Source organism: Caretta caretta, chromosome 2, assembly GCF_965140235.1.
Source record: "Caretta caretta isolate rCarCar2 chromosome 2, rCarCar1.hap1, whole genome shotgun sequence".
In the NCBI taxonomy this organism is placed as follows: domain Eukaryota; kingdom Metazoa; phylum Chordata; order Testudines; family Cheloniidae; genus Caretta; species Caretta caretta.
The window spans coordinates 160435228-160450110 of record NC_134207.1 but is presented as its reverse complement, the minus strand read 5'-3'; the positions used below and the strand labels follow the sequence as shown (position 1 = coordinate 160450110).

The following is a 14883-nucleotide window of genomic DNA, read 5'->3' as shown; positions in this document are numbered from 1 at the left end:
CGCAGGAGGGACTGGGAGCGAGGGTGCAGCATGCTCAGGGGAGAGGGCAGAACTGGGCAGGAAGAGGCGTGGTGGGTGTGGGACAGGAGTGGGAAGAAGCAGGGTGGGGGTGGGGGCATTGGGGGAAGTGGTGGAGTGGAGGTGGGGCCTAGGCAGCGCAGGAGGGAGAGCCCCCCCCCGGGGATATTAGAAATTCGGTGCCTATTAACTTAATTTCCTAGTATAGACTGGGAATTAGTGACTGACAATTTGGTGGGGTATGAGGAGTACTTAGTGTGTACTTAGTACTTAGGTATACTTAGTCCTTTTGCTAGTGGACATATCTGTGTCACAAAACTGCCATCATAATTATTGCTACCTGGCGTCCTACTTGACATTGTTACTAGGGAGATTACATTGGCACGGAGATGAGAATCCAGTGGGTTTCGACCCTTCTGAAAAGAACTGAGGCCCATTTGCAGGTCATGCTGAGGAGCTTTAGATGTTTTTATACTAACACATGCATTCTGGCTGCAACCATTCTCAATTTTCATTAGGGTTCATCAGATAAAAAGTTAGTAACCTATGCTTTCATAGTACTCCTCAAGATTTTTTTCTTGAATAAAATGACTACAAAAAGATAACCAAAAATGCTTTATTTCACCAATAGCCTTTAACCAACAACATAAATGGTGGCCATAATATTGTGTTCAGAACAGTTCCAATAACCCAAGGAAATTATACTGAAAACATTAACCAATATTTTATTCCTATAAAAATAAAAAAGAAAAATGTTACATTCATTTCAGGAAGAAGTGTGTCTACATTTTTGAACAATAAATTAAGTTTTGAAATATTAACATCAATTTACATTTTAATGATTTAAAAGACAAGCACAGTTAAGGATACAGAATTATTTCCCTTCCTCCCCCCCACCCTCCAACACATCAAATCTTTTACAACTTTTATGCACTGGCAGCTAAGATCTCAAAAGAAGACATTACTCAGTGGCACAGACACAACCATGAACAAAAAAATAACCAAAATCATTAAACATGTATTATTTTACATGCTTGATCTACATCTCAGATAAAAACTCTACCTGAACATATATAAAAATATAAATTTAGTCATTGAAATAATGGAAACTTTTCAAGTTGCTTGTCAAATTCCTGACTTCCCCAAGTCTCTTATATTTTATTCTAGTAATAGAGAGAACAGGACATGTCAAACAAAACAAAGGCCAACTTTTAATAACACATTTATTATAATGTATACTTATTACATCTTAAAACTTTGGTAAAATCATCTGCTCCATTTCTCTTGTCTCTCTCTCTCTATTAATGTTACATGGACAAAGTGCAGAAACAGATAGATAAATTATGGTTACTACTCACTACAGAAATCTGGAATACATGCGTTAATGTTTGCTATTTATTTTGTGAAACCTGGATTTGATATTTACATTTGAGTGTGTATACTAACTCCCTTCCTCGTCTTCCTCATGACAGGAACTTAATTTCCTTTGGAAATTAGGAAAAGAACAAATTTAACAACAGACCATTATTTAAGTAAATGAAGCCTTGAATCAGAAGGGTGGGCACTGATTGATAACAAGAGTCAACTGCTACTTTGCCAAAATATCACTTATGAGTGGAAAACTAAAATTTACCTAAGCTGACACTAAGGTATTTTGAACTTTCTTTCCTAGACAGGATTTAGTCAGTTTTCCTCCTCTTGGATAGAAAGCTAACTAATTTCCCTGTGTCAAACTTGAAGGTGATCTACAAAGGATTTTAAATGAATAATGCTGCTTACTTGAAGACCTGAAAGAGTGGGCTGCCTCCCCCCTACCCCCAACAATATTAGAAATATCAGGGATGTCAAATCAGTTCTTTTCAAGAGGATTTCTTGAAGGTCTGACAGCAAGTGTGCTGTGAGCGCTCTCACCTAAATTAAAAGGATGGAGATTGATTATTTAGGAAAGACATCCTTTCCCCAAAATGTTCATTGGTATTATGTGGTAGGCAGCTGTCTGGCTAACACACTTTTCCTTTCTCAAGTCCTCAACATTTATGATGTCATAATGTTACAAGTTCTTCAGTCACCATGGACTTTTCCAAGAAATTCATAACGTAAAAATAAGCAGAAAACAACCATCAACCTTTTTTTTGGAAGAAATACAACTTTCAGGCCTTTTTTACACACCCGTAAGCCACAAAGGGCACAAATTCACTTTACTATATCCTTCATAGGTCAACTTCAACAGGAAAAAACATGATGAACAGGATTTTCTATTAAGTAGGAAAATTGGTCTCTGTTCACTCCTACAGAAATAACATATATAAACACATTTTAAAGGAAAATAAAAAATGGGACTTGTGTCTTTCTTCACTTTTTTATCATGTTTTAATTAAGACTTTTCTTTTGAAAGAATTTGTTCTGCTCATTCGTTAAGTTAGAAATTCAGGTCTTGACTGCCCTAAAAAGAATTCTCCCCTGCTTTTTCAAACAATTCCCCCTTGCTCACACCAGCAGAACTAAAGCAAATGCTAAGAGCTCTAATGTAGGCAGACTTCCGCATCATCTAACTCTACTTGCAGCAAATGTAAAAAATATGGGGTTCAAAACAAAGATGGCAGCTGTTATATTTTATGTTCAAAGGGTACTAATGCTGCTAACACTGGTAAAGCTGAGCTGGCTTTAGCAACAAGTGGAACCTTGAAAAAATGACTGTAGTGTGGACAGAACCAGTGATGACTGGAGAATTACTGAAATGATCACATCACAAGAATTAAGACAGTGAAAGCTGAGCAACTGAAAAATGAAAGGGAATTTGAGTCCAACTCTTGCTGCTTATGTTAACACCTATTTAACTTAAATGATTAATTAATATTTTGGATAAAGGAAGATTCAAAACCTTCATCCCTTCAGTTCAGCTGAAACAGCAAGTAAAAAATATAATCTGAGACCCCTCCAAAAAGTCTTAAGCAAAACCAGGGAAACACAAAACGGAACAAGATCAATTTTCTTTTTTTTTTTTGCAGGCCATCATTAAAGTACAGTTTACTATGTATCTCTTTGGAAATATTTAGTGGAGCCTTTACTATATTATAAATGAAACATGCAGTACTAATGGCTACCATTTTCTGGAATTCACTGAATTCCTACTTTACCCATCTCTCCCCCTTTTCTTTATCTGTACAGAGCAGTTCACACACGCAGTTTGAGTTCAAAGTGTTCTTAATATTTAAGGAAAGTTTGTTCAGTTACAAAAATATCCGTGCTTAGAAGCTAACAAACTACTAAGCTACAGAAAGTTCAGCTATACAAAATGGATGGAGCATAATTATAATATACACTTGCCTTGCACTTCTTGAACTCTTATTTCCAGTAAGGAAAAATTTAAAAGCATATCAGTGTACTGTACCATCAACTAAAGATTTGTTCATTGCAAAAAATTCACATCTCTGAAATATGGCAAATCTCATTGATTGTGGATATAATGTACTGTACATTTTTTAAGTACATCAGAAGTAAGACGCCTGCCAAACAGTGAGTGGGGCCATCGGACGATCAAAGAGCTAAAGGAGCACTCAAGGAAGACAAGGCCATTGCAGAAAAGCTAAATTAATTTCTTGCATCAGTCTTGACTGCAGAGGACGTTAGGGAGTTTCCCACACCTGAGTCATTCTTTTTAGGAGACAAATCTAGGAACTGTCCCAGATTGAGGTGTCAATAGAGGTGGTTTTGGAACTAATTGATAAATGAAACAGTAATAACTCAACAGGACAAGATGGAATTCAACCAAGAGTTCTGAAGGAACTCCGATATGAAATTGCAGAATTACTAACTGCGGTATGTAACATATCACTTAAATCAGCCTCTGTACCAGATGACTGGCAGATAGCTAATGTAACACCGATTTTTAAAAAAGGCTCCAGAAGTGATTCTGGCCATTACAGGCCAGTAAGCTTAACTTCAATACCAGGCAAATTGGTTGAAAGTTTAGTAAAGAACACAATTATCAGACACATAGATGAACGGGATAAGTTGGGGAAGAGTCAACACATCTTTTGTAAAGGGAAATCATCCCTCACCATAATATAATAATAAATTCATATTAGAATTCTTTGAGGGGGTCAGCAAGCATGTGAACAAGGGTGATCCAGTTGAGATAGTGTATTGGATATTCGGAAAGCCTTTCACAAAGTTCAATACCATCAGTCATGAGATTAGAGGGAAGATCCTCTCATGGACCAGTAACTGGTTAAAAGATAGGCAACAAAAGTTAAGAATAAATGGTCATTTTTCACATTGGAGAGATGAATAGAGGGGTCCCACAAGGATCTGTACCTGGGACCTGTGCTGTTCAACATATTCATAAATAATCTGGAAAAGGGGGTAAACAGTGAGGTGGCAAAGTCTGCAGACAAGACGGAATTACTTAAAATAGCGTAAGTCCAAAGCTGACTGCGAAGAGTTACAAAGGGATCTCACAAAACTGGGTGACTGGGCAAGAAAATGGCAGACGAAATTCAATGTTGATAAATGCAAAGTAATGCACATTGGAGAAAATAATCCCAACTGTACATAAAAAAAATCAGGGTTCCAAATTAGCTGTTACCATTCAGAACAAGATCTTGGAGTCGCCATGGATAGTTCTCTGAAAACATCTGTTCAATGTGCAGCAGCAGTCAAAAAAGCAAACGGAATGCTAGGAACCATTAGGAAAGTGATAGATAGTAAGACAGAAAACATTATAATGCCACTATATAAATCCATTGTACACCACACCTTGAATACTGTGTGCAGTTCTGGTCACCCCATTTAAAAGAAGATAGAGAGAATTGGAAAAGGTACAGAGAAGGGCAACAAAATTGAGAAGGGGGATGGAACAGCTTCCACATGAGAAGAGAATAAAAGGACTGGGACTGCTCATCTTAGAAAAGAGACGACTAAGAGGGGATAAAATAGCAGTTAATAAAATCATGACTGGTGGAGAAAGTGAATAAGGAAGTGTTATTTACCCCTTCACATAACACAGGAACCAGGGGTCACCCAATGAAATTAACATAAGGAGGTACTTCTTCCCACAAGTCACCATCAATCTGTGGAATTTGTTGCCAGGGGATGTTGTGAAGGCCAAAAGAATAGTTAGGTTCAAAAAAGAATTAGATAAGTTCATGAAGTTCAATGGCTATTAGCCAAGATATTCAGGGATTGCATGCTCTGGGTGTTCCTAAACCTCTGACTGCTAGAATCTGGGACTGAATGAAACTGGATGGATCATTTGATAATTGCCCTGTTTTGTTCATTCCTGTCAGAAGACAGGATTCTTGGCTAGCTGGACCATTAGTCTGATCTAGTATAACAGTTCTTATATGGAAGTCTACTGTACTGTACGACTGCATGATTGGAAAAAGAAATATGTTGAATGTTGAAACCAATCATATAACATAAAATTATCATGCTTAGTCCATTAATACAATGCTATTGTTAGAACAGAGTCACCTGATATGGTTTAATACTATCAGTGTCAGATGCTACATGCAAGAGAACACATTTAATCAAAAAATTATGTTTTAAATAATGAATTAATCATTCACTTGGCTTTCAATTCCTTTTGAACAAAAGTGTTTCATGAAACAACTTTAGCTTCTATATAATTTCAATTAATACAAGCTTTTAAACAATTAGAATAATTGTAGGGTTAGCAATGGAAATATAAACATTTCCTTTTGCACATTATTTCTAGAAAGTCTTTATGTGAATGAATAAAATCAAGTTTGCCTCTAAATGCTTTCTTTAAGGACATTTCAGAATAACACCATTGTTAAGAAAGTTTGAGGAGGCTCATATTAATGTTTGAATTGCACTATTTTGATTATTTTTAAGTTGATCAAGTGTGAACCCACCAGGCCTTTAAGGCAGGGTTTTTAGTTATTGGACACCTGTTTTATTTTGGCATATAAGGACACTACCTTCTAGGAATACCATTTTTTCTTCTTGGTTAATTATTAAATTATTACATTTGGAATAAAACACAGTTCACTATTGTTTCAGCGCTTCTGTTCTTTCAACACAATGTACTGAATATTTCATAGAAAGCAAAAAATTAGATGTATGGTAAGAGAAATCAGATGTACGATCAAATATATTGCTGAACAATTAAGGTACATTTTAATTACACATAATTGAGTACAAAGCTCTACTGGCAAGGTTACTGGCAACAAAATCAAAGAATTTGTGGGGATATTTTGGCACTATGGTGCAATATGGTATATTTATGGTCTGTCTAACCAGTACTCTGTTAGAAGTATGTAATCTTAGCTATCTTTTCTTTTTGGTTATATTTTAACTGGATTAGCCATACTATACCAAAGGGATACTTGGGTTTATGGCACCATTTTTATTTTCAGAATATGGTGAAATCTGCCACTCTTACTACAGCTATGGAACATCACATGTAGGGCTCTGTAGTGCTCCTTTGACAAAATTCTGGAGACACTTGTAACAGGCATTTTGGTTTACTTGAGTAGCAAATATAAAGCTACTTTGGTTTAAAGTTTACCTTTCCAAGTTCAGAAGAATAAATATTAGTACTTTTTCCAGTGGACAAGAATAGATAAGGCCTATTTTTTTCCACGCTATGAATTTGGAGTACTATACTATTTTAATTATTTAACTGTATACTAACAAGAAAAAATGAGGTAAGCATGCTTGTGGTGGTTTATATGGACTCTTGATTTCACAGCATCTCCTTTTACTTGTCTACTTCACCCTGGCACGTGAGTATTTTAGGGATTAAGAGCCTAACTCCTACTAATAATCAAGTAATTATTATATGCATATATAATTACCCACACATCTTGCTAAAGTTTATTCAATTGTGACAAAAACATCAGAGTTGAAAAGACCTTTCCAGTTATTATGCTTCTGTTACAAGATCAAATTTTAAGGTTTATACAGCCCAGGTCAAAATCACTACTCATTTGATAAAAGGAAGGCATTCATTCCCCAAAGGCCCATGCTGGGCACTTAAAAAAAAGGAAAAAAGAGAAAAAAAGGCTAACTGTACATGTGCAAAACCCAGCAAGACTGTGAAATAGAAGTAGACAAACTACTGGTTAATTTTCAGATTAAGATTTGCTCTTTTGATCTTAAAAAGTATACTAATTACAGAAATTATCAACTTGTCTTTTTAAACAGCTGCTTCAAGTTAATACTACAGCAGGTATCAGTGCCTTATATGTTCTCTGAGAATCCAAGTATTAATTGAAGAAATTCAAAATAAAAATCCAGTCTTTTCTCTAGATCTACCAGACCAAAAAGGAAAAGCTTTATATAGCAAAATATGATTACTCACTTTTAACATTACATGTACATTAACGTATAAGGCAAAGCTGTACAGCACTGCTGGAAGATACTGGAGTTATGTACTGGAAATAACTTATTGCATTTTGGGAAGTACATTATATGCTTGACACAATAAAGAGGAGCATGACTAGTGGCAGAAACACATTAACCTCCTGGAACACAAGTAGGCTAAAAATAATAAAATATTTTAAGGAATCAAATGTATACCACAAGGGAGTCTCTCAATCTTCTCATACTGTTCTCTTATACTCTTCTCCACTTCTTTTCTGGCTCCTGTCACACTATCACTTGCCAGTAAGATTAACTGTAAGCAGCACTTCTTCTCAAGGACCTGGAGGGCGAGGGTGGGGGAGGAGGCAGTGCTACTTCTGAAAGTGCTGAGTGGATGCAAAGGGGACTAAAGACATAATAAAAGGAAACCTCCTGACAGTGAATCAGATGGGAGATATGGCTCTTTTAGTGCTTTGAGCCTTCTGCAGTTGCCAAATTTCCAGTAATGCAGCAGCAACAATTTTTAACACTAACAGTCCTGTATTATAAGGATAATAATAATAGATAATTTGCACATATATAGCACTTTTTCATGTGTTTTTTCCAAAGTGCTTTACAAAGGTAATAAGCACAAGCAGCCCCATTTTATATATGGGGTAACTGAGGCACAAAGAGGTTAAATGACTTGCCACAGTCAAAGCAAAATAGTATCAGAATCTGGGCTAGAAACACTCTCTTGAATTCTAATCCATGCCTAATCCACCAGATAATAGTGGTTCAGTATACGATAAGCACCAATTCAAGCTACATCTTGAATAGCATATTTGAAAGAATATGAAAAACTACTCACCCTTCAACCGATACATATTACCTAGGCTGCCATATAACCCCATTTGTTCTGAATAGCATGAACGTCTTGACTAAAGAAAAGTACCAAAAAACTCACTCCCTCCCTTCAACTACGACTAATGATGTAATCTCCAAGAAGGGACCAATCTGTACAACAGAAGGGTGAGTGATCTAGAATGAACTACACCTGCTTTCAAACCATCTTCTTCTGAAAAAAAGTCTCTTGGATGTCAAATATTGCAGCATATCCAGGTGTAGAAGTTTCTATAAAATAATCTGTTGTCAAATACAAATGATAGCATTCATAAGACAAATTATAGTTCTAAAATGTGTATGTATATAGGTGTATGTATATATATGTGTATATATATAAAAAGAGAAAATTAGATTTTTTTTTTCTTTTTTTTTTACACACATATAAACATCTGGCTTATATGTCCAATATAAATTTTAGACAACTTTCCTTATTTAGAACGAATCTTTAAATAACAGAATTATATACAATCCCATAGAACTTTTTTTTTTAAAATTAACACACTATTCACAAATGCAGAATTATCTAGGACAATCAAAAAGTGTATTCAGAATAAATTAATGTCATACAATTGTGGTTATATTGTTCAGAAAGTCCAATTCTTCCCTTTGAAATGAAACTGAGACCATTGTACCTTAGGGTGAATTATTTAGCAATGCACAAATTCTCTCTCTTTACGTAGAAGTCTTCATATGAACTTAATTGCATTTATACAAAGGAAAGAAATATGAAAGAGGCACCTCACACTATTGCATTCCACTGAATTAGAATAAAATTTCTATTGAATGGCAATGAAGTCAATGTTTTATCATCTGAACACTAGTAGCCTCTGTGTCCTTGCAAGTTTTACACCTTGAGTTAGCAGCAACATGTTTAATAGGTTCAGTAGTACATTTTTTCTGATACTGGATTGGGCCAGTTTGCATTTATAGTAAGCCAAAGCATTTAGCAGTTGGTGTGCAATATTAATCCACTCCTGCATGTGAGAACTAATAAATACACTGGGAAACAAAGACAAATGAGACTTAAACCTTTAGTTTAAATGTTTTCAGTCTATAAAGAGAAAAACCACAAGAAAACACAGTGAAATTAAGTATAAACAGGAAGTACCATATCAGGGTGCAAAGGAGCAGAGCGGAAGAGGCTACAGGAAATAGGTAAACTATTGAAAGGTCAAGAAAACGGGAAATTCAAGCTGTGTAAGATCTCAATAAAACCTGCAAAGCAACATTAGTTTACGTGTCAGGTATGCTATATTTGATTTATTAAAAGTTTATTAGTATAACCGGCATATTTGCAATCAGATTGATGGGAGTTAATTCTTTAATTGCTCTGGCTCTTAATGGACATGTTTGGGATTTAGCCCTTGGTGTTCTATTTATGTAAAATGTTTGACAAACCTCTATGAACCAAATAATATGACCAACTCTACTTTGTATATCAATATTTTGGTCCCAGTTTTGCAAGGTGTTGAGCATTCTACTCCCATGGAGTTCAATAGGAGATGAAGACACTCAATGCCTCATTAACTGGGGCACTTTTTTTTTTTTTATTAATACTGCTGGTTTTCCTTTTGTATTTTAGAATGGTAAACACCAGAGTTAAAATAAATTCTAGAGGAAAACTTGTTTTTACAGCAGTAAAAGATGCAGGTTATGTACTAAAGTTTCCTTGATTATTTCTTTTCAGTATGTATATAATGCACATTATGCACAACTACTCTCATATACATATATACATGTCTCCTATATACTGTGCATGATTTAGTAATCCTCTACGGCAATTTAAAGTGCCACAGCTCACATGTGCTCATCTGACTTCCCATGCGCTTTTGATGAATTCTCTAGTCACTTACAGAAATGAGACCCTTGCTTTATGACAACCGGTGTTTTTAGAAGATGAAATTGATCCTTTCACAGGTGTATTAACTGGAATCCAGTGGTCGAACTAATCCTTCCTTGTAAACACGAAGAATAGCTTCACACACGAACTTGTACTGACTCTGTATAATTAAAGAAAGAATGAGCAAAAATATTAATGGTCAGTCACATCAGTTATAAGCTATTGATTATAGTGTAGTAATGAATACTAACTAAACATTGTAAACTATCTTCAGCTTTACTGCCACCTGTGGCATTGAAACATGGGCAGGAGAAGAGGACAGATACAAAGACAGATAGAAAAAATAAAAAATATTACAGTCCCCCTCAGTGGAGATATGTGCAGAATTTACATTCCCGTAAATGCCAAACGTTGTATAGTGCGAATTTTTACCTCAGATGCAAGCATGAGTCTCCTGGTAACTTTAATGGGTACAATGTCCAAACATCCAAGAGGCAAGATTTAGCCAGAAGGAAAGTCTAAATGTATGCATCTGATTCCTTAGCACACACAGATATTTAAATGGAAGCTAATTTGTTTGAAATACTTTCTTTCATATATTTTATCTATGCTGTAATTTGTACTGATATTAATTGATCATTTAAATGATAGCAATTTATCCATTCATTTAATATACATTACTTGAGTCCTCAAAGCATGCAAACTAAAATAAGGGAAATGCATTAAACAGTTTCTTAATTTAACAAATGGAAGGTGGCGAAGTACTTCATGTCTTTCATTTAAAATGCTTAAACAAACGGTTTTATCTTCCAAACTATGTCAATACTGCTGCACAAGTTGAAATTGATTTAGTTCAGTTTTGCGCAGACAGGGTACAAACTTTTGAGAGAGAACTCTGAACTATGACAGCCACCCTCCTTTTACCTCATCACCCCCAACATTTTGAATCCTATAGCACTTTGGAATGTTTTTATAGTGAAGTACTTTACAAATGATATTAGAGTCTTTTTCCTGTTAAAGAGCATCTAAGAAATAGACCATTAAACAAATTTCTATTTTTTCCATAATCATCTTCTCTGTACCAGACATTCATTAAAAATACTTGAGTCCCTTTCTGAACTGGGAATATCATGTCCTCTTGTTGACAAATTGGAGCCATATAAGTTCCAAAACATACTTAACCTGAAGCAAATATTGATGGCTAATGTAAAAGCCTGAGAATATGGGATCTCAATAAAAATTCAAGAGAGCTTTATAGTAGCACTAGAAAGTGAGACTAAGTTACACATATTTTTGCTTTCTCAGAAGGGGCTTCAAGTATCCAAAATATAAACTCTCCCCAGCAACTCAAGTGTGATATGCCTAGAGGATTTTAGGTCCCAGAAGTGCGAGTATGTATTAACTCCTTCATTTTGAGCCACACCTTTTTTTAGCCCGCCGCCCTACATTCTCATGTTGATTGCAATGGGGTGTTTGGCAGTAGCTTATATTAATCCCTCCCTCCAAAAAACTTTAAGGTTTAGCATTGCTCCTAGACCCATCCAGCCTGAGGAGGAGTGAAGGTCCTGCAGTTGTATTTAGGCCTCAGTTTTCAATATGTTATCATTGTTCATTACCTGATGAGTAACTATTTTCCTGTGCTTTACAAAATTGGCTAAAATTTACAGGAACTCTGGGGGATGTAAGTTGGCATTTTCATGTCATCCCCCCTCCCCCAACTCTCTGTCAACTACTCCCACCTCAAATATCGATTTGCTCTTATGACTGTGATGTTTGTTGTTCTGTTTACACTGGTTAATTACTTTGACTTTTCCTTCATTGCGAGTCATTTCCATATTTCACTGCTGCCTGCACAAGTCAACTGTGATATTTAACTCCCTGCTTTATTACTTCTGTTAACTCCATTGTGTAAGCAACTTATTTAGAAATAAGATTGGATGTTTCATCATTGATTCCCATGATGCAGACAGTGACTACTTATTTTCCTTGCCATTGGTTGCGTTCTGATTACTCACTCAACTGTGTTCTCCTGCCCTCCATTGAAACACTCCCAAGGTTAGCTTTTTTAAAAAATTGTGACTTTAGGCATAGCAGTCATTGTCAAACCTGATTGTAAGACTTCATCTTCTTTAATGGATTGCTACCCCTTCTACGCTCATCACCAGGCAACCTCACGGGTTTAATAGGTTGAGTCAGCATAACAACTTTTTCTTCTTCGGGGGTCATATAGTAGAGGAGGACTAAAGGAAATCCACTGGCCTGCCACCCATTTAACAATTCCCTGTTATGAAGCAGCCTAGCAATCCTTCTTGCTGAATCTCTCCCTAAAGTCTTAAAGTAATCAATTAAATAATCATTATCTCAAGAAAGTTACTCATTTCTGAAAATTTTCACCTATACCCTCCCTCTTTTTGTGACCAGTCTGCTGTAGCCAAACTGTAATTCTCTTTTGCCTCACTATCTACTTGAACATATCTGCTTTGAACACAGAGTGCTATATAAATTCAAAGTGCTTTGAAAATATTCTGATGTGGGGCTCCCTCAGGCTCTCCTCTTGAAGCTATTCCACTGTGGATACAGTTAAAAAAGTCATTGGAGCAGGGAGACTGGATCTTGAGTCTCCCAAACTCCAAGGTGAGTACTCTAACCACCAGACTGCAGAGTCATTCTCGTGCTTCTTCTCTCTCCCAGCGCAATGACTTTTTAACTTATCACAGTAGAACAGCTTCAACCAGAGAGATTGAAGAAGAAACAATAAAATATCCCAAAGCCCAGTGGTTAGAGTATTCACCTGGGAGGTGGCAGATACCAGTTCAAATCCCTTTCTCCCTCAGGTAGAGGGGGACTTGAACCAGGGTCTCCCACATCCTGAGTACTTTAGCCACTGGGCTAAAAGTTACAACAGAGATCCTCCTCCTCCTCTCCCTGCAACTGTTGCCTTTGTGTGAGATTGCCTATGGGTGCCTGATTCAGCAGGCAACCTTAAGTATGCTTACTAGGTTGGGCCCTGCAGGTGTGTTAGGTGGAAGAACTCCTGTCTTCCCCAGATTTATGCTGTGGCTTTGGTGTCTGGATGTGCTGAAGTGTGCATGCGCAGAGGCAGGGACATATGGACTTAAGGAACTTTTACTGAAAAAAATTAGGCTCCAGCAATTTTAGGCACTTACAGGGTTTAGCAGCAACTGAGTGGGGGTTTTGTGAGCCCCAATGGGGCCTGATTCTGGGATCCAGGCACCTAAAGTGGCAGTTACACACCTAGCTCCTTTTACATAGCTAGCCCCAAATTTCTTGCACTGGGGCTAGACCTCAGAGGACTCCGGCTGAAGACCCAATTTGGGAAATCTGATTTACTGACTTGAAATGTTTTGGGCATGTCCTTCCTACCTCAGAAAAGGACAAATAAAACTTTTATTTAATCCTCATGAGAGAGAAAGCACTTGTGACTTTTTTTTTTTTTTTTTTAAAAACAGGTACTTAAAATTAACGAACACAACAATTTTGGCTTTTTATCTCTTTGTGCTTTAGTTCCTGATCTGTCACATGGGATTAATATCAGCACCTAATCTGACAAAGGTGTTGTGAAAATAAATACATTAATGCTTCTGAAACACTCAGATGAGTGCCACAAAATGGCACACAAGGAATTAATAATTTTGTATTCAGAGCAGCAGTTGGGTGGTGTGCCATTAGTAAGGCTTGGGGCCACACACGGAATGAGAAGGATAAAAATAAGGGTTCACTGCATGAGGCAGGTGTCCCATGGAAAAAAATAGTATATAATCATGTAATTGAAGACTATCATAATGAATATGCCCAAAGGAGTAGAATTAAGGTTGCAAAGGCAAACTTAATCTTGGCATTTCCTAATTTTTGAGGGCTCAGTTTTGCAATCTTAACATTCTTTTAACACAGTTTTTTTGATCCAATAGAATAATTACTCTGGTGAATCACACAGCCTGCTCTTAAGGTCATTAACTCATTACTAAGTAGAGTTTACACCTCTTCATCAGTTAGCTTCCTCTTTCCTTTGCTTGAATGAGAACTGTGAGGCATTTTCTGTGTCATTCCTTCTGAAGTTCCAAGAGATATAAAGTGCCAAATTCAACTGTCATCTTTGTGGGTTTAAATCCCTGTATTCCACTTTAGTTCAAGACACTTACTGCTTTGTAAACAAGCACATTTTTCTCATTTCACCTGACATCCAGATCTTGTTACCAATAATTAATCTACTCCCTTGTTCAAGAAAGTGGGACCTATACTCCTCCATTCCTAATATTTTCAATGGCAACATATTCATTTCTAAAGACCGCTCAAAACTGCTTCTTGATTTTCAAAATTCTCTGCTGCTTACTCTTTCCCCTCTCCCCCCAACCTAGGCCTCCTTCTGATTCCTGCCTTTGACTCTTCAAAACTGGAATGGTGGTGAGTTTTGTTTGTTTTGTTTTTTAAACCTGTGCTGTTCCATCAGAATTTTCCCTAAGGCTATGTCTACACTACAGGTTATGTTGGCATAACTTATGCCGCTCAGGGGTGTGAATAAACAACCCTGAGTGACATAAGTTACACTGGTATAAATGCCAGTGTGAACAGTGCTATGTCGGTGGGAGAACTTCTCCCACTGACATAGCTACTGCCTCTTGTGGAAATGGTTTTATTATGCTGATGGGAGAGCTCTCTCCTGTTGGCATAGAGTGTCTTCACCTGACGCACTGCAGACACCCCCCCAGTCACTTTTCTTTTTAAACCACACCTGAAAAAATCTTCCTTTTCTTTTTAGTTTATGAAAGGCTCTCTGTAATGTTCTCTGT

General features: G+C 36.6%; 1 protein-coding gene across 7 annotated transcripts in view; it reads right to left on the bottom strand.

Moving 5' to 3' along the window:
• Positions 1-620: 620 nt before the first annotated feature.
• The window catches only part of PTPN3 (protein tyrosine phosphatase non-receptor type 3), a 268650-nt gene continuing 254387 nt past the window's right edge, over positions 621-14883 (bottom strand). For all 7 annotated transcript variants that reach the window (XM_048839333.2, XM_075125561.1, XM_048839334.2 and 4 more), the window contains one exon: positions 621-10235. In XM_048839333.2, the coding sequence (XP_048695290.1) occupies positions 10158-10235 (78 nt within the window). In that variant the 3' untranslated portion in view covers positions 621-10157. The remainder of the gene's footprint in view (positions 10236-14883) is intronic.